Raw genomic sequence first — 20856 nt, forward strand, 5'->3', positions numbered from 1 at the left:
TATAACAGCTGGTATGCCTTTGTATACAGTTGTTTGTACACAGGTCTCGTACACACAGTTAATTTAGCCTGTGAGGGGATAAACTATTATGAAGTCTGTATGCAAATTTTCCATTGAAGCTATATAACTTGGAATGACAAGTAATTTGAATATCACTACTAGGTTCTGGGCAAATATGGTACATTGGGAAGACTGGGACAGATGTTGGTCAAATTGCCAATTAAGGGATACTAAATTGTTCCACCAAATTGCTCCTCAATAAGCTATAGTTAGATCGATCCGGATGAATAGAGTTGAATGGAAACCACCTGTTGCTTAGACATGCTAATTTTCATTGGATTGTCTCCTTCATTGTGTTTACGTCCCTTTCAATGTGCTGATGTGCCCATTAGATTGACATTCCTTACCGCTGGTGAAAGACGTACTTAGTTTTATTCAAAATATTACTTGCAAAGCCTAAGCACAATATTTTCAGCACAGTGTGCATTTAGTAAAGCTGTTACCTCACACCACAAGAGACCTGGGTTTAATTCTGACCTCGGGTGCTGTTTCTGTGGAGTTTGCACATTCTCCTTCTGACATATGAGCACTGTTGTAGAAAGACTAACTTCTCAGACAAGCTCTGATTTGCAGTAATGGAAGGAATTTCAAAGTTGTGTAGGTTGCTGGATTTATTTGCCCGGCATTGCTCTTGGCAAGCCTTTCTCTTCTCATTGACCTGGATTGATCCACTAGCTTGATTGAATGAGGAATACATCATACCGTGAGATTACATATTGTGATTGTATATTGCTGCTGCTGGACCACAGTGCCTCATAGATCACCAACTTTGAGCATCTGTGTCTGATATGAAACTTTCTATGATGTGTCCTCATAGAAAGATAACATGAAATGTTAGCTCCACCAGGGCTATGCAGTGGTCACTTCTGTGCTAGAATGGATAGATGTCTTGGGTAAATTTGTGAGGATGAGATTAAGTAGGTTTATTACTTGCATTGGTTCACTCCTTACCTGTTGAAGCTTTGTCTAGCTAGTTTAGCTAGTTCTGGCAATGGAGTTAGAGTTCCCGACCCAGAGTACTGGGATTCATCCAAGTGTTACTGATTCATCAGTTGAGTGTGGACATTTGCTAGCATTCAGAAGTAATATGGGGGCATTGTTGTAGAAAGACCAACTTCTCAGATAAGCTCTGATTTGCTGCAATGGAAGGAGTTTCAAAGTTCTTGAACAATGACTACCTTATTCTAGATGTTGAAGAGTTCCCATGTACTGGTGGTTAAGGAAACCTCGAAAACTTGTCTGTATCAATTGATTTGCAATAACAGTAAAACTGGCTGCTTTGTACAGACTGAATTAAAGCTTTAATTCAATGTCTCTGGGCTAAACTGAAAGTGATAAGTTAAGTTTTTTTCAGCAACCCTAACCATTCCTGTATTATTGAAAGACTTTGTGAGATCAGGAATATGCGGCCTGCAGTGTGCATCCATAGTCAAACTAATTTAAATGATTTGATTCAAGTTAGTAATTATATTATAATTAGGCATGCTGTTGAATGCCAAGGGGAAGTGGTTAGATTTCTTTGTGTTGATCGCTCAGATACTTATGAGAGGTGGTATTAATTCATCCCAATTCCCAATTTTAAATATTAGCAATGTTTAGACCAGCTTGTCATCAAAATCCAATACTGGATCGAGAAACAAAATATGGGGGAAAAGCATTCAGTCCCTATTTCAATTTCCGTATTTCTGAAACTGATCTAGGCTATTGTCATTGTTGCTTTATACTTGATTCTAAGTGGAGTTTCAGACCAACTATTCATGCCTGACTTAAGCAACCTCTTTCCATTTTGATAACTGCCCCACTTCACTCATGCCTTGGTTCTTTTACTGAAATCCTCATCTATCTTTATTCCTTTAAAGTTCAGTATTCCAATTTGGTCCTGGCTGGCTTCCCTTGTTCTACAGTTCATAAGCTCAGAGTAATTCAAAACTCTGCAGGCTGTAATCTAATTGAAACCAGCTCCATTCATCCTTTCGAGATGCTCTTTATAATCTACTATTTTGTCAAATCTTTGAGAAACTGCTCTGGTATTTCATGTTATGGTTCACTTTTGTTTGAAAACTACCCTCTGAATCACAGTGGCATGTTAGAAACACTTCATAGTTGAACATTATAGGTTCCTAATTTGGTTGAGTCAGGCCCTCAGCTAAGCAAATAGTTACGTGCATATTCCATTCAATAAGATCATGACTGATCTTAAAGGAATTTCAAGTCTGCACTCCCACCCATTCTGATAAACTTGGTGCTTAACAGGAACCTTATTATCTAATACCTGCTAATACTTACACTAGGCTGCTGTTTATTGACTACAACTCAGCATTTAACTCAGTCATTGCTACAGTTTTGATCAAAAAGCTCCAAAACCTGGGCCTCTGTGCCTCTTTCAGTAACTGGATCCTCGACTTCTTCACCGAAAGACCACAGTGTGTGTGGAACGGAAATATCATCTCCGCCTTGCTGATAATCAACACCACTGCAACTCAAGGATGTGTTCTTAGCCACTGCTCTACTCTCTCTACACCCATGTCTGTATGGGTAGGCACAGCTCAAATGCCTTACAACATAATTATTGTTGGCAGAATTTCAGATGGTGCTGAGAAGGCATACAGGAGTGAGATCGATCAGCTGGTTGAGTGGTGTCACAGGCACAACCTTGTACTCAATGTCAGTAAGACCAAAGAATTGATTGTGGATTTCAGAAAGAGTAAGATGAGGGATCACACACCAGTCCTCATCGAGGGATCAGAAGTGGAAAGGGTGAGCAATTTCAAGTTCCTGGATATCAACATCTCTGACGATCTATCCCGAGCCTAACATATCGATGCAGTTACAAAGAAGGAATGACAGTGACTATATTTCATTATGAGTTTTAGGAAATTTGGTATGTTACCAAAGACATTCACAAATTTCTACAGCTTTTTCCACTGAGGCTAGGTGAGAAAAATCCGGTGGACATGGGTTAAGGGTGAAGGGGAAAAAATCTAAAGGGAACATTGGGGGGGGGGGGGCTTATTCACACAGAGAGTGGTGGGAGTGTGGAATGAGCTGCCAGATGAAATGGTAAATGTGGGCTCACTTTTAACATTTAAGAAAAACAGGTACATGGATGAGAGGTGTATGGAGGGATATGGTCCAGGTGCAGGTCAGTGGGACTAGGCAGAAAAATGGTTCGGCACAGCGAAGAAGGGCCAAAGGGCCTATTTCTGTGCTGTAATGTTCTATGTACTGTGGAGAGTATTCCAATTGAAACAATGTCTGGTATGGGGGATTAGGGCACCACGGCACAGGATCGAAATAAGCTGGAGAAAGTTGTCAACTTAGTCACCTCCATCATGGGCACTAGCCTTCCCAGCATCCAGGACATTGTCAAGGAGTGATGCCTCAAAAAGGTGGCTTCCATCATTAAAGACTCCATCACCCAGGACATGCCCTTTTCTCATTGCTACAATCAGGAAGGTGGTACAGAAGTGTGAAAACACACATTCAATGATTCAGGAATAGCTTCTTCACCTCTGCCATCTGATTTCAGAATGGACATTGAACTCATGAACACTACCTCACTACTTTTTTCCCCTCTTTTTTCACTACCTATTTAACTTCTTAAAATATTTATGCACTTACTATAATTTAGTTTTATTATTGTGTATTGCAATGTATTGCCGCATGACAACAAATTTCATAACATATGCTGATGATATTAAACCTGATTTTGATCTCAAAATATTCAAAGACTGCTTTTATTGCCCTTGGAGGACAAGCACTTCAAATACTTGTGATTTTCACCTCCTTGATTTCTATCTTAAGTGACCCCTTATTTTTGGACATGCAGAGATGTAATTTGACAGCTTGTCTGAACAGAGGCATGTAATAGAAAGCAAGATTATTGTAACATATGCATGCAATGTGAATATTTGTAGGATTGCTTATTCATTTGCCATACACAAGCACTTCAGAAATTGTGAGAGAGAAGGTAGGAGTGTATTTTAGAAAGCATCCCTTTATGCGCTGAATATCTGCAAAAAATAAACTATTATATGGATCAGTGATAAAGGTTTCCAAACATTGATTATAAGTGTGTGACATGCAGTAATGTAGTTTGTGCTAGAGGCGTATCTTTGTGATGTTGGTAAAGGCTGATATATAGGGGATGAGGGAAGTAACTGATTTAAAAATCCTTAACCAGAATGCTTTACTGCTTAAAACCATTGAGCAGTAACTATTGGAGGAAAATTTATTGCCACAGGCGGCTGTGGAAGCCAGGTCACTGGGTATATTTAAGATGGAGGTTGATTGGTTCTTGATTAGTTGAGGCATGAAAGGTTACAGGGAAGAGGCAGGAGAATGGGGTTAAAAGGGAAGTGGATTGGCCATGATGAAATGGTGGAGCAGACTCGATGGGTCGAATGGCCTGATAATGCTCTTACATTTTATGATCTAAACTTGAAGCTGACAGAGCTACAAGGAATGAGAAATGTTTCATTTTGTGTTGCCCTATATCTGGTAGTCATTTGATAATATAGATGAGTATGTAAATTTCTACTGTTAATTGCAGTCTAATGTTGCTATTAATGTAATTTAGCCTATTGCCATATAATTTGAAAATTGATTATTATTCTGATGCTTAAGCATCAGCTGGAAATAGATAAATCATTTTGTTGCAGATTTACAAGACTGATACCTGGGATGTTGGGGTTGTCTGAGAAAGCTTGGTGTACATTCACTGGCATTTAGAAGAATGAGAAGCAATGCCTTAAACATTCTGAGAGGCTGGCATAGTAAATTCCTAGCAGCTCTTTTCACAAATGGATAATGGTTACAAATCAACTTATAGCCTGCTTTGTTTAAAGGCTTCAGATTAATTTTCTTTCTACCAGCATCCCAGGGGAAGGCCTATAATGTTGATAATTCTAAAAGGAGGTAATTGACCTACTGAACTGGTGTGAAACATTATTGATTGCATAGTCAAGCTGAATCATATTACTGAATCAAATCTTATTTACTTTAGTTTTGATTCACTTGTTATTGTTTGCAACTGACAGAGCAAAGCATTGCTTTCATGGGTTTCAGTTTACTGAATATTGATTTATTTCCATGCAGTTTAAAATAAAACATTGGACTGTGGGAATAGTCTAGATTACAGTTACTACTTTACAAAACTAGTTATAGTACTGCAACAGAACCGTATCTCCAAGAGAATAAACTCAATAAAAACTTGCCTGAAGACAGCCAAGACCAATAGGTATTGATTGGTATTACTGTAAATAGGAGTAGGATTAGGACATTCAATGTATTGTCCTAAACACATTTAATGTTTTCAATTAGCAATGTGTGTTAGTTAATATTTAGATGGTTTAATGACGACAATGGCAGTTGCAATAGAACAAATATTTGAATAATTTGCCATGCATGTTCTGACATATCAAAACTGATTTTGAAAGCCAAACTTTATTAGTGCAAAGAAACAGCGCACATTAAAGTTTCAATTAAATCACTGTATTCATTAAATTTATTCACCCCCAAAAAGTATTAAAATAATTGAGATCACCACAGTAAATGAACCATTCACAAAATATTACTTGTAAAACTTACATAAGATTAATAGATTTTTTAAAAAGCATCCATTTTTGAAAATAATTTTTGAGATTCATAGTAAGTATGTGTAAAACAAACTGAAGAAACATTCACTGAACTTCCTGGATATTTTGTGCTTTGCAATGAAGTAGCACTGGTTAAATATTTTGTAAGAGCATTTTTAAACAAACACAATTAGTATTAGTCATACTAAAAAGAATCAATGCAACTATTTAAACAAGTCTAATTTTATTGAAACTGCATTGTCTTCATGAAAATGTAATAGATTAACCCTTTTGCTATTTAAATAATAGAAGCTGAAAGAACACATTACACCCTTGATTATAAATGGCAGAACATTATATTTTTTGTTAAGGTTTAAGTATGTAAACAAGTGAGAAAAGACTTGCCAGAATACATTTTCATGAAGACAGTGTAGCGTTTTTTCTGTAAACACTATGTAAACAAGACATTTACAAGTTTCAAATAGCCATGTCAAAATATATTGCAGGACTTTTAAAATTCACTGGCAGAAGAACTTGTTAGTTGAGAAAATCTATGTAAGGTAGTGGATTCTTTTTAAAAGTTCCTGTGTTCAGTAGTTATTAACAAGGACTTCTCCCAGACTGTTTCCAGGCTTCATGAACTCCAGCAATCGTTTCTTTCTTCACACATTTAAAATAGCCCTTCAATCCATGTTGTGTCGGTGCCTATGGAAATGAAAGCAATATGTTTCAGGTACTGTAAACAGATACAGCTATTATTCTCTATCACAATATGAAGAACTAGCAGGAGAAGGGCATATGCCCCTTGGGCCTGTTCAGTAGTCAATATCTATTATTGAATCCACTTTCCTGTCCAGATTGTTTTTCCGTCAATGTGAATGGGAAACATTCAATAAATTGTTTGCTGAAATCAGAATCAAAAACAAAAGTGTTGGAAAAACTCACCCAATGAGGCAGCATCTGTGGAAAGAGAAACCATTTATCGCTTCAGGTCAAACTTTGTTCCTTAATTTTCTGCGTCCAATTCTCTGAATTTTGTCTTTGAAGGATGATGTGTATCCAATGTGCATTAAGACTTTTTTCTGCACTTTAGTACTGTATGGGAAATCCCTGACTCTGCAATCATCATTATTTCGAGATTTTCCAGACCCTTGCCATTGAAGTTCATGTGGACATTCTCTTCCATTTAAAGATTTACTTTTATGGAGAGATTAGATCACTTAGATCAACTTTCACCTTGCCCTCAAATTTAGTTGGTTCATCTCTGACACTTCTCTCCCCTTTGTGATCACTTTGTCTCCATCGCTAGAGACAGATAGTCTACTAATATCTATTATAAACATACAGACTCTCACAGCTATCTTAACTATTCCTCTTCCCTTGTATAAATGCTATTCCCTTTTCTCAGTTTCTCCATCTCTGCCGGATCTTTTTTCAGAATGAGGTTTTATATTCCAGAAGAGATATCCTCCTTCTTTAAAGAATAAGGGTTCCCTTCCTCCATCATCAATGCTGCCCTCACCTGCATCTCATCCATTTTCCATACATCTGTCCTCAAGGAAACCACCAGGCTCAAGGAAAGCTTCTATCCTTCTGTTATATTACTGAATGGTCCCTTAGTGCAACAAAATGGACTATTGAATTTTAACATTTACCTCATTACCTGGCCTTCCACTTTATGGTTTATCTGTACTGCACCTTCTCTTTTTGGTGAAATTTGGTGGATTGGATAGTGGACTACTTGACAGATAGACCTCAGTATGTGCGGTTGGGAGACTGTAGGTCTGACACGGTGGTCAGCAGCACAGGGGCGCCGCAGGGAACCGTACTCTCTCCGGTCCTGTTCACCCTGTACACATCAGACTTCCAATATAACTCAGAGTCCTGCCATGTGCAGAAGTTCGCTGATGACACGGCCATAGTGGGGTGTGTCAGGAATGGACAGGAGGAGGAGTATAGGAAACTGATACAGGACTTTGTGATATGGTGCAACTCAAACTACCTGCGTCTCAATATCACCAAGACCAAGGAGATGGTGGTGGACTTTAGGATTTCTAGGCCCCATATGGAGCCAGTGATCATTAATGGAGAACGTGTGGAGCAGGTTAAGACCTACAAGTATCTGGGAGTACAGTTAGACGAGAAGCTTGACTGGACTGCCAACACAGATGCCTTGTGCAGGAAGGCACAGAGTCGAATGTACTTCCTAAGAAGGTTGGCGTCATTCAATGTCTGTAGTGAGATGCTGAAGATGTTCTACAGGTCAGTTGTGGAGAGCGCCCTCTTCTTTGTGGTGGCGTGTTGGGGAGGAAGCATTAAGAAGAGGGACGCCTCACGTCTTAATAAGCTGGTAAGGAAGGCGGGCTCTGTCGTGGGCAAAGTACTGGAGAGTTTAACATCGGTAGCTGAGCGAAGGGCGCTGAGTAGGCTACGGTCAATTATGGATAACTCTGAACATCCTCTACATAGCACCATCCAGAGACAGAGAAGCAGTTTCAGTGACAGGTTACTATCGATGCAATGCTCCTCAGACAGGATGAAGAGGTCAATACTCCCCAATGCCATTAGGCTTTACAATTCTACCGCCAGGACTTAAGAACTTTTTAAAAGCTATTAATGCTTTTTGAGACGGTGATTTAGATGCATATCATATTTTTTTTACTGAGTTAAGTATTGTATGTAATTAGTTTTGCTACAACAAGTGTATGGGACATTGGAAAAAAAGTTGAATTTCCCCATGGGGATGAATAAAGTATCTATCTATCTATCTTTATTTTATTTTCGGTCAGTACAAACATAACCAAAGCATCATTTTCAATGATGATTTCATAAGACAAAATTAAATAATAAAAAATCTTTACACAGACTGAAGGGGGTGGAGGCTGAAGCTACAGCTTATTACGCCTACTCCTCTTACTTATACAAAAACATATTTGGCGACAATCATCACATCAAAACAAAAAAATTTCTTAATCTTTTAACACAAAATCCAATTCCAAATATCATTTATTTACATTACTCCCATTCATTTTAAATCATGTATTTTACATTTGTTCATTAAATTATTTTAAAATAATTTTTAAAACTTGTTAAATGTGGTGCATGTTTTTAATTTCTGTTCCATAGATTCACCCCTCTGACTGAAATACAATGATTTTTTACATTTGTTCCTATCCTTTGTTTTTGAAATAAACATGTTCCTCTCAAATCATGTTGGCTTTCTCTCATTTTAAACAATCTTTGGATACTTTGTGATAACTGTCCATTTTTTACTTTATACATAATTTGTATTATTTTAAAATCTACAAAATCTCTGAATTTTAAAGTGTTTAGTTGAATAAATAGTGGATTGGTTGGTTCATAATAATTTGTCTTATTTACAATTCTTATGGCTTTCTTTTGGAGTAGAAAAATTGAGTTTGTATTTGTTTTGTATGTATTTCCCCATACCTCTACACAGTAAGTCATATGGGACTTTAAGTGAACAGTATAATGTATACAAAGATTCCTCATTTAAGAAATCTTGTGCTTTGTACAGTATTGCAATAGATTTTGACATTTTTGCTTTGACATAATTTATTCGTGGTTTCCAGCTTCATTTACTATCTATTACTTTAATATAGCCATATAACAATTATAGCACGGAAACAGGCTATCTCGGCCCTTCTAGTCCGTGCCGAATGAAATTACAACTCCTAAAAGTTTTGTTTCAGATACCTTATCAATTCAACATCATTTATTCTAAGTTTACTATATGAGTTTGGTACAGGGTTTCCCAATATTATGAATTTAGTTTTACTGAGATTCAGTGATAATTTGTTAGTATCAAGCCATTTCTTTATGATTTCTAGTTCTTTCTCTACTGTATCCAAAAGTTGTTTCAGATGTTCCCCACTACAAAATATAGTTGTATCATCAGCAAATAATATATATTTTAATGTCTGAGAAACCATACATACATCATTTATATACATGAACAGCAATGGACCAAGCACTGAACCTTGTGGAACCCCACGTTACCCTCAGAAGTTGTGAATTCAAGTTGTTAAAATGTACATACTGATACCTGTCTTCCAAATAACTACTTAACCAGTCATGTGCCACCCCTCTAATACCATATCTTTCTAATTTTGTTAATAATAGTTTATGGTCAATGGTGTCAAAAGCTTTTTTTAGATCAAGGAATATTCCCACTGTGTATTCATTTCCTTCTATAGCGTTTGATATTTCTTCTACAAAATCTTTCTTTTGCACACTCTGTTATTTTTGTACCACCTCACTGCACTGACATAATGAAATGATCTGTAAGGACGGCATGCGAAGCAAAGCTTTTCACTGTGACCATAATAAATCAAGAGGTGTTTTAATTGAAATGTACAGAAATCTTCGGCTTTAACAAGATGGCCATGGAGTTTCCTTTGGCAGGGATGTACAGAATCAGAGGTCCTAATAGTTGGCCATGTACCCAGTAGGTTGTGAATCTTAAGAATTTGCTGGCCAAATTGACTGCTGAACCTCAGTTGTTGAAAATTACAAAGATTGGAAAGCTTTTGGATATTAAGAGAATCCAGGGCTATGGGGATTAGTGTAGGTAAACAGTGCTAAGGTGAATGATCATTCCTTACCTTATTGAATGGTGGAAAAAAAAGGTCTGAATATCTTACTCCAGCTTCTGTGTTCTTAAAATAATCAGAAATGGAGAAGAAAAAACAGAAAGCCCTTTTTCCATGTAAGTATATTAAAGTCTTTTCAAAGATGCTTTCGATGGTGGATTTGCAAATTGTAAGTAACTAATGACTTGTATGTCTGTTGATTTAGAACTTTTATATTACCTTAAAGCCACGATGGAGCCTGGTCATTATCACTGCAAGGAACTCTTGTTTGCTCAAACGTCCATCTCCATCTATATCAAAAATCTTGAAGACTGTATCAAGAACGTTATCTGACAGTTCTTGCCCTGTTGCAACTTTCACAGCTCTCTTGAATTGTCCTAAATTTTATATAAATGAGATTCAGAATCAGGTTTATTATCAACACAAAGTACACTGCAGATGCTGTGGTCAAATCAAGACGTACAAACACGCTGGAGGAACTCAGCAGGTCGGTTGCATCCGTTGAAACGAGCAGTCAACGTTTCAGGCGGAGACCCTTCGTCAGGACTAGGTGCCAGGTGAAAAACCAATCAGAGAAAAGATCAAGGGGTGGGGGAGGGGAAGCAGGGAGGAGATAGGCAGGAAAGGTGAAGAAGGAATGTAAGGGGAAAGCACTATGGGTAGTAGAAGAAGGCAGAATCATGAGAGAGGTGATAGGCAGCTGGAAGAGGAGGCAGAGTGAAAGTGGGATGGAGGAAGGGAGAGGGAGGGAATTACCAGAAGTTGGAGAATCTGATGTTCATACCAAGGGGCTGGAGACTACCCAGACGGTATATGAGGTGTTGCTCCTCCAACCTGAGTTTGGCCTCATCATGGCAGTAGAGGAGGCCATGTATGGACATATCCGAATGGGAATGTGAAGCAGAATTGAAGTGGGTGGCAACCAGGAGATCCTGTCTGTTGTGGCGGACAGAGCAGAGGTGCTCGACGAAGTGGTCCCCCAATCTGCGTCGGGTCTCACCGATGTAGAGGAGGCTGCACCGGATGCAATAGATTACCCCAACAGACTCTCAAGTGAAGTGTTGCCTCACCTGGAAGGATTGTTTGGGGCCCTGAATGGTGGTAAGAGAGGAGGTGTAGGGACAGGTATAGCACTTAAGCTTGCAGGGATAAGTACCAGGTGGGAGATCTGTGGGGAGGGACGTGTGGACCAGGCAGTCGCGGAGGGAACGATCCCTGCAAAAAGCAGACGGGGTAGAGAGGGAAAGATGTGTTTAGTGGTGGGGTCCTGTTGAAGGTGGCGGAAGATAATATGCTGCTCTGGGGGCTGGTGGGGTGATAGGTGAGGACAAGGGAAACACGGTCCCTGTTGTGGTGACCGGAGGATGGGGCGAGGGCTCAAGTGTGGGAAATGGAGGAGATGAGGGTGAGGGCATCATTGATGACGGCAGAAGGGAAATCACAATTCTTAAAGAAAGAGGACATTTGAGATGTCCTGGAATGGAAAGCCTCATCCTGGGAGCAGATGCAGCGGAGACGGAGGAACTGGGAATAGGGAATAGCATTTTTACATTTGGCAGGGTGGGAAGAGGTATAGTCGAGGTAGTTATGAGAGTCAGTGGGATTATAGAAGATGTCAGTGGACAGTCTGTCTCCAAAGATGGAGACCAAGAGATTGAGAAAGGGGGAGAGAAGTGTCTGAGATGGACCAAGTGAATTTGAGGGCTGGGTGAAAGTTAGAGGCAAAGTCGATGAAATGATGAGCTCAGCATGGGATGTACTTGTCAATGTAGCGAAGAAAAGGTTGGGGAGCAGTACCAGTATAGATTTGGAGCATAGACTGTTCAGGTTTATTATCAACAGCATGTGACATGAAATTTGTTAACTTAGCAGCAGCAGTTCAATGCAATATATAATCTAGCAGGGAGAAAAAAATAATAATAAATCAAATTCAAAAATTTAATAAATGAACAAGTAAATCAATTACATATTAAATACATTAAAACATGCAAAACAGAAATACTGTATATTTTAAAAAGTGAGGTAGTATGGAAAACATTTGTAAATTAGTAAAAATACTATAACATTTGGCACATGGAAAAACCACTTTTTTCATGCAACAAATTCTTATAAAAGCAATTGTAGATTTATATAGTGTTTATTTTTACCTACTTAAAATATAACGAAGTGGATATATAATGTAATTAGTAGGGTGCAGAGAGGTTTACCAGGATGCTGCCTGGATTAGAAGGCATGTGCTATACAAGAGGTTGGACAAACTTCCCTGGAGCGGCGGAGGCTGAGGGTAGATCTGATAGAGATTTATAACATTATGAGAGGCATAAATAGAGTGCTCAGACAAAATATTTCCCCAGGTTTGAAATGTGCAATACCAGAGGGCTTGCATTTAAGGTGAGAGAGGGTAATTTCAAAGGAGATATGAGGGAGAAATTTTTTATCCAGAGTGGTGGGTGTCTGGAGTGCTAGAGGCAGATACATCAGAGACTTTTAAAAGACATTTAGATAAGCACATGAATGTGAGAAAAATGGAAGAATATGGACATTGTGTAGTTAGAGAAGATTAGTTAAGTTGCCCATTTGATTACTAATTTAATTGAATTGGTACAACATTATAAGCCGAAGGACCTGTTCCTGTACTGTAATGTTCTATCTTCTATTATATGTTCTATGCATACTATGTCTAGTTTGAGTTTTACCAGGATCACTTGACTCCAGACACAATGATAGCCCTAAATTCTGCAAAATATCTTTCCTAATGTGTGGGGAACAGAAGTACTCACATTACCCAGTGTAGGTCCATCAGGCTTTGTTATCTGTAGCGTAATTTCTATCTTTATGTATTCTAGGTCTCCAGATGTAAAGCCAGAAATTAAAAAGTATCTTTGATTATTTTTCTGCTTTGTTCATGTTTTAATTATGTACTACGACTATGAGCTTTGCAATATTTAGAAAATATCCTGTTCACTGCCTCCTAGATTTAAAAGTGAATGATTTGACATTCGTCTTTGAACAAAATCACTATTGTTTGCCCCACTTGAATCTTTTAACACCTCTATTGTTAGTTAACACTCCTTCTGCACTGCTTATAATAATGGCATTTTATCAGCAAATAGGAATACGGTTTTCTACACTATGAGCTGAGTCATAACCATGGATAAGGGTAGGAATAGATGATATGGGAAAATATTCAATTGTAGGATGGGTAATTATAATGGAATTTGGGAGTGTAAATTGGGAACAGATGTTTTCAGGTAAATGCACAATGGAAGCTGCTGAGAGACCATGTGCATAGGATTCTGAACAGATTTGTTGTACTGAGACGGAAAGGATGATTGAGTGAAGGAACCATGATTGACAGGAGAGGTGCAACAATTATTCAAAAGAAAGCATGCTTAAAAGTTTACGAAGAAAAAAATATTCAACGCTCTTCAGGTCACAAGGAAGAAGCTTGAAAAGAGATGTAAGAGAGCTAGAAGAGGGTGCTGTGAAACAGGGACACCTCTTTTTCCCTTATTAGGGAGAGAGAGAGCCTGTGGTATGTCAAATGACCGGGTGAATGAGTGGTCTTTGGGGTACTGCAAGTTTGTGTTTTTATTGATGCTTTGCTGCATGCTTGAGTGCTCAGTGGGGGGGGGGCCATGCTTTTTTGCTGGTGGGGGAAGGTTTGTTGCCTTGCTGCTTGTGCGTGGGAGGGGGGAGCTGGGGGCGGGCTTTGGGGTTCTAATGTTGAACTGTCATTCATTCTTTGGGACACTCCTCTGTTTTCGTGGGTTTGTGAAGAAAATGAATTTCAGAATGTATATTGTATACATTTCTCTGACATTAAATGTGTTTATTGAAATCTATTAAATCCTATTGAGAAGGCCTAGGTGAGTAGGATTAAGGAAATCCTACATGTACTGTACATGAGAATCAGGAGGATAACTAGGGTGAGGGGAGGATCACTCAGGGAAATACGCCTGGGGGCAGAGAAGGTAGGAGAAGTTCTTGATTGATACTTTGCTTCTGATGAATGTGAGGTCAGTACAGAGTAGGCTACTGTACTGGAGCATCTCAAGGTTAAGAAAGAGCAGCTTCTGAAAAACATTAGGATAGGTAAAGTCCCTGAGGCCACATGAAGGGTGGGTTAGTAAGTTTGCAGATGATATGAAGGCTGGTGCTGTTGTGGATTGTGTAGAACGTTGTTATAGGTTACAATGAGATACAGACAGGATGCAGAGCTGGGTGGAGAAGTGGCAGATGGAGTTCAATCTGGAAAAGTGTGAAGAATTTGAAAGATTGAGCTTGAAGTAGAAGGTTAATGGCAGCAGTATGGAGGAACCGAGGGATCTTGAGGTTCAAGTCCATGGATTCCCTCAAAATTGCTGTGCAATTTGATAGGTCAGTTAGGCACATACTGTGTTAGTCTTCATTTGCAGTGGCTCAAGATCCACAAGGTAATGTTATATAACCATATAACAATTACAGCATGGAAACAGGCCATCTTGGCCCTTGTAGTCTGTGCCAAATGCTTACTCTCACCTAGTCCCACCAACCTGCACTCAGCCCATAACTCTCCATTCCTTTCCTGTCCATATACCTGTCCAATTTTTTTTAAAATGACAATATTGAACCTGACTCTACCACTTCTACTAGAAGCTCATTCCACACAACTACCACTTTCTGAGTAAAGAAGTTCCCCTCATGTTACCCCAAAACTTTTGCCCCCTAACTCTCAGCTCATGTCCTCTTGTTTGAATCTCCCTCACTCTCAATGGAAAAAAAGCCTATCCACGTCAACTCTATCTATCCCCCTCATAATTTTAAATACCTCTACCAAGTCCCCCCTCAAACTTCTACGTTCCAAAGAATAAAGACCTATTGTAGCTCTATAAAATTCTGATTATGGCACATTTGGAGAATTGTGTTCAGTTTTGGTTACCTCATTTATAGAAAGGATGTGGAAGCTTTACAGAGAGTGCAGAGGAAATTTACCAGGATGCTACTTGGATTAGAGAACATATGTCATGAGGAATGGCTGGGCAAGATAGGGGTTTTCTGTTTGGAGAGAAGGAGGATGAGAGGCAACTTGATAAAGTTGTATATGACTGAGAGGCATTCTTAGAGTGGACAGCAAATGCTTTTTTCCCCTCATGGTGGCAATGGCCAATACCATAGGACATGCATTTAAGGCAAGTGAAGGAAGGTGTGGGGGGGGGGGGGGGAATGTCAGAGGTAGTAGTTATATTTCACACATGAACTTCCAGGGATGGTGGTAGAGGCTGATCTAATAGGTGCATTTAAGAAATTCTTAGATAGGCAATGGATTTAAGCAAAAAAATGATGGGTTATGGGTTGTGTAGGAGGGAAGGGTTAGATTGATCGAGGAGCAGGTATACATAAGTTGACATAATATTGTGAGCGTAAGGGACTGTGCTGTACTGTACTGTTCTCGTTCTACATTCTGCATGAATGAATGATGAACAGTTGTAGACGCAATTTAGATCCTTTTGGATGATTTCATTAGCCATGTCATCCAGATATACTGCAGATGCCCATCACCTCTATTTTGTCTTCTGCTTTCAATCAGTTTCACATCAAAGGCAACAATTTGGCTGTAATACCTCAGAATTACACTTCAGAACTCCAATGGAGAACTTAAAGTACAAGGAAAATGTCTTTAAATATGCAGACTCTACAAATGTCCATGCAAAACCAAAATACTAATGGACAGAATGTTAGAGCCTCTGGTTGTAACTTGTGCCATTGTCAAACTGCTGTTGACTGGTTATTTTGGGTAGCTACAGTTAAAAGCAGCCTCATCTAGCACAACTGAATAGATATTATCACATTTGCAGCATAGATTAGACTACATAACATAAATATTGTGCCCATATAGGGCCACGAGATAAAGAACGATTACATCTGTCCAGGTATTCTGTGGTGTGTTCTTTATATCATACAGATGCTTAAATTGTACTGTAGTTGTCATACTGCAGTGATATTGAAAAAAATTAGAAATGCTCAGCCGTTTAAGAATAAATGATGAATTAATATAATGTGACCTTTTAACAATAAGCCACGGAAGGCTGCTGGACCAGACAACATCCCTGGTAGAGTGCTCAGAGGATGTGCAGAACAGCTGGCAGATGTTCTCACTGACATCTTCAACATCTCCCTGAGCAGCGCCACCATTCCAACGTGCTTCAAGGCCGCCACCATCGTCCCCGTGCCGAAGAAATCTTTCAGTGTCCTGCCTAAATGACTACCGTCCCATTGCACTCACATCCATCATCATGAAGTGTTTCGAGAGGCTCGTCATGAGGCATATCAGTACCCTGCTGCCCCCCTCACTGAACCCCCTACAGTTTGCGTACGGTCCCAAATGCACAACAGATGACACCATTGCCATCACCCTCCACCTGGCCCTAGCCCACCTGGACAAGGAAGATATGTACGTTCGGATGCTGTTCATAGATTTCAGTTCAACATTCAACAGGATCATCCCTCAGAAACTGATCGGAAAGCTGAGCCTACTGGGCCTGAACACCTCCCTCTGCAACTGGATTCTAGTTTTTCTGACTGGGAGACCTCAGTCAGTCCAGATCGGGAGCAGCATCTCCAACACCATCACACTGAGCACAGGGGCCCCCCGGGTTGTGTGCGCAGTCCACTGCTGTTCACTCTGCTGACCCACGACTGTGCTGCAACACACAGCTTGAACCACATCATCAAGTTCACTGATGACACAACCATGGTGGGTCTCATCAGCAAGAACGACGAGTCAGTTTACAGAGAGGAGGTGCAGCGGCTAACGGACTGGTGCAGAGCCAACAACCTGTCTCTGAATGTGAACAAAACAAAAGAGATGGTTGTTGAATTCAGGGGGGCACGGAGCGACCACTCCTTGCTGAATATCGACGGCTCCTCGGTAGAGATTGTTAAGAGCACCAAATTTCTTGGTGTTCACCTGGCGGAGAATCTCACCTGGTCCCTCAACACCAGCTCCATAGCAAAGAAAGCCCAGCAACGTCTCTACTTTCTGCAAAGGCTGAGGAAAGTCCATCTCCCACTCCCCATCCTCATCACATTCTACAGGGGTTGTACTGAGAGTACCTGGTTTGGAAATTGCACCATCTTGGATCGCAAGACCCTGCAGCGGATAGTGAGGTCAGCTGAGAAGATCATCGGGGTCTCTCTTCCCGCCATTACGGACATTTACACTACACGCTGCGTCCGCAAGGCAAATAGCATTATGAAGGGCCCCATGCACCCCTCATACAATCTCTTCTCCCTCCTGCCATCTGGGAAAAGGCACCGAAGCATTCGGGCTCTCACGACCAGACTATGTAACAGTTTCTTCCCCCAAGCTATCAGACTCCTCAAAACCCAGAGCCTGAACTGGCACCTTACTGCCCTATTGTTTATTATTTATTGTAATGCCTGCACTGTTTTGTGCACTTTATGCCATCCTGGGAAGGTCTGTAGTCAAGTGTAATTTTTTTTTCTGTGTTGTTTTTTATGCAGTTCAGCCTAGTTTTTGTACTGTGTCATGTAATACCATGGTCCTGAAAAGCACTGTCTCATTTTTACTCATTTGTACCAGCAGTTATGGTCGAAATGACAATAAAAAGTGACGACTTGAATAAATGCTTTCCTCAATGTTCAGCATATAATACTGAAAAAGGTCAATAAATTGCAAATTAAAATTGTAATTTGGCACCAATTTCAAAAGAACAGCCAGGCAACAATACTTGTTAGAATAGTGGATAAAATAGATAACTGAGGACCAGTTTATACTGAGATACAAAGACGTCTTATTCAACTTATTTCATATTCACTGATTTGAAGTGTATAAGCTTTTATAATGTGTTCTGAGGCATTAATTTTGTCCAACATTCATTGTGGTGAGAAAGATCTCATATGAATGACTATTTGAATAATTTGTTTTCATGCCATGGATTAGAAACTAACGAGGGAACAGAATATGCAAATAATGCCATAATTTGAGTCTGAGGCCTCCGTTGGTCAGAGTTGACCATTGATATTGTGTCCACATTTTTTTGATGCAGAATTCGAAATAGCATCATCAATTTTTGGGTCACATCAACTGGCTTTCTAATTAGAAGAATAAACAACAGTGTCTTGTAAAACACGAGGAAATCTGCAGATGCTGGAAATTCAAGCAACACACACAAAATGCTGGTGGAACGCAGCAGGCCAGGCAGCATCTATAGGAAGAAGTACAGTCGACGTTTCAGTACAGTACGGTAGTACAAATTGCAAAGGCTGCTGTGGATGAATCAATCGCTGCCTATTTATTATTCAGTGCCTTACACAATCCAAGATTGCAATCTTGGAAAATGTTTAGTTGGATGAAAATGGAAATCAAAAGGGCCTGCAAACTGAGCACTTTGTTACTGTTTCATCCTTTGGGCAGGAAGTGGACATTATGTGGTACAGTGAAAAGTAAGATTAATATATCTAGGACTCTCATTATTAAGAATCAATGGTGTTATATTCAAAATTCATAAATGGATGCTCATGAATTTGGAAATATCCTAGTATTCTTGTACGTTCAGAAGAACAAAATGAAAGTAATGGAATGAAAAATTAGCATACATTATCAGCAAGGACATGTGAATCTCATAACTTAAGATGACTAAACTTTCATTTTTGTTGTTGGAATGAATATACCTTATAATCATAATGGTTTTCTTATTCTTATGGAAAAGAAAATGTTGCCATATTTACCTATTCCAACAGGACGATTGGCTGCAGTGAACATGTTCATGGTGAAAGCAAAATCCTCAAGATGATTCATAAAATTGTAAAATGCCCTGAATTCTTCAAAGGAAATGCTCTAGGATGTGACAGAGAATCAATTAATATTTAGGGACAGGACTTATTTTGCAAAATATGTGGGAGAGACTGAGAAAAGGAAGAGGAAAAGGACAAAAAAGGAATGAGAAGGATGAAGAAAATGATTTTCATACCATTCTCAACATTTAGCAGTCATTAAGTAAAATAAAATGCAATACAAACACTTTCACAGACAAATTACTGAAGAAAAATTGTGACTATTATTAACCTGAAATGCATTCTATTATTAGCCTGAAATTTGATTTTTGTGAGATTACATATAAAGAAGAAAAATGTTTAGCAATTTACATATGGCACAATTGGGAAAGTTTTGTGGTATAGACATCTTTCCATGAGTATTCCTTTCATCTACTGCTTGTAACAGCTTTGCAGTGAGACACAGAATAAATTACTGTATTTTAAATTATTTAAGGGGCCAAATAGTTTTCAGAACAATAATTATGGCTTAGTACTACTTCAACCAGAGAACCGTTTTATTTTAAAAGATCAATTTAGAGGTATTTAAACTAAGGCATTATCTTGATAATAGCTGCAAGCTAACCTCTCCTGGAGGAATTTTCATTGTTACATTTTTCCAATAGGTACCACGATTTTGCTCTTCAGTGAAGTGGAGCAGCCACGATGCGAAGTCCTCTCTTCTCATGGTTTTCATGCCTCGAGAGAACTCTCGGAATTCAATCTCTTGTACCTCTCTTTGCAAGTCTTCCATAAATCTGTGTATGAAAATAGAATTTCAGAGTTCAAGAATTTAAAAAAAATCGACATTCAGTCTTAGAGATAATTTTAAAGGTGGCTTTAAATCTAATACGTCTGAAAATGGACATGAAACTTAAAAGCTGATCATTGCCACCAGAAATTCTGCAAATGCTAGAAATCCAAGGCAACACATACAAAGTGTTGGAGGAACAGCAGGCCAGACAGCACCTGAAGAAATGAATAAACAGTCAACGTTTAACAAAAACTTAAGACCCAAAGGAATTGCTGCTTCATCGGTTAATAAAAAGAGGATGGACATGGATGTACTTCAAATTAAATCAAAATTAACCCATGCACGAAATAATACTTAAAAAAAATAGCTTATAGTACTGTATAGAAGTCCTAGGCACCTACTGTATAAATATGAAAAAATTGTAGTGGATGTCAAAATGAACATAAAATACAGCAGGATAAAGAGGCTGGTCAACAGCAATACAAATGAAAACAAGGGGTCTGGAGGTCACGTCAATTATTTCTTTTTTGACAGTGGATACAGAACTGAGGTTGCCATACACCTGAGGGAAAAACTAGTGCTGAATGAGAAACACTACTCACAAAATGTTGGTCAGTTAGCCAAAACATTATTGTTGAGAGTCGATAATTAAGGATTTAGTATTCGAACAAAATTGAAAATTTCAAGTTAGCCAGAGAGGACTGACTTAGGTTTATTAAGAGTAGGTCAATTCTGATAAACTGAATGACATTTTTTCGATTAACATTGTGGATAGGGGAATGTTTAAGGATTTTGTTTATGTGAAGTTCCAGAAAAAAATTGTTAAGCTGTTATAGAGAGGACCATTAGCTAAAATAAAACTCAAGGCAAATTATTAACCAAGTGGAAACTCTAAATGATAGAATTTGGACTGGTACAAGGATTGGTTTCAGGATACTATTCACACCATTAATTAATAATTTAAGTGATATACTGTACATAAAGGAAAACCAAATACTCACTTTATCTCAATGACACAAAAACAGATGATGCAAAC

The 20856-nt window shown here is 38.9% G+C and overlaps 1 protein-coding gene across 1 annotated transcript in view; it reads right to left on the reverse strand.

Annotated features, from left to right (window-relative positions):
* Positions 1–5486: 5486 nt before the first annotated feature.
* micu2 (mitochondrial calcium uptake 2) overlaps positions 5487–20856 on the reverse strand; it is a 386621-nt gene continuing 371251 nt past the window's right edge. The window contains exons 10-13 of the mRNA XM_073043710.1: positions 19653–19824; positions 18983–19091; positions 10469–10626; positions 5487–6341 (exon numbers count right to left, since the gene is read on the reverse strand). Coding sequence (XP_072899811.1) covers positions 6237–6341; positions 10469–10626; positions 18983–19091; positions 19653–19824 — 544 coding nt within the window. The 3' untranslated portion in view covers positions 5487–6236. The remainder of the gene's footprint in view (positions 6342–10468; positions 10627–18982; positions 19092–19652; positions 19825–20856) is intronic.

Source organism: Hemitrygon akajei, chromosome 4 (genome assembly GCF_048418815.1).
Source record: "Hemitrygon akajei chromosome 4, sHemAka1.3, whole genome shotgun sequence".
In the NCBI taxonomy this organism is placed as follows: domain Eukaryota; kingdom Metazoa; phylum Chordata; class Chondrichthyes; order Myliobatiformes; family Dasyatidae; genus Hemitrygon; species Hemitrygon akajei.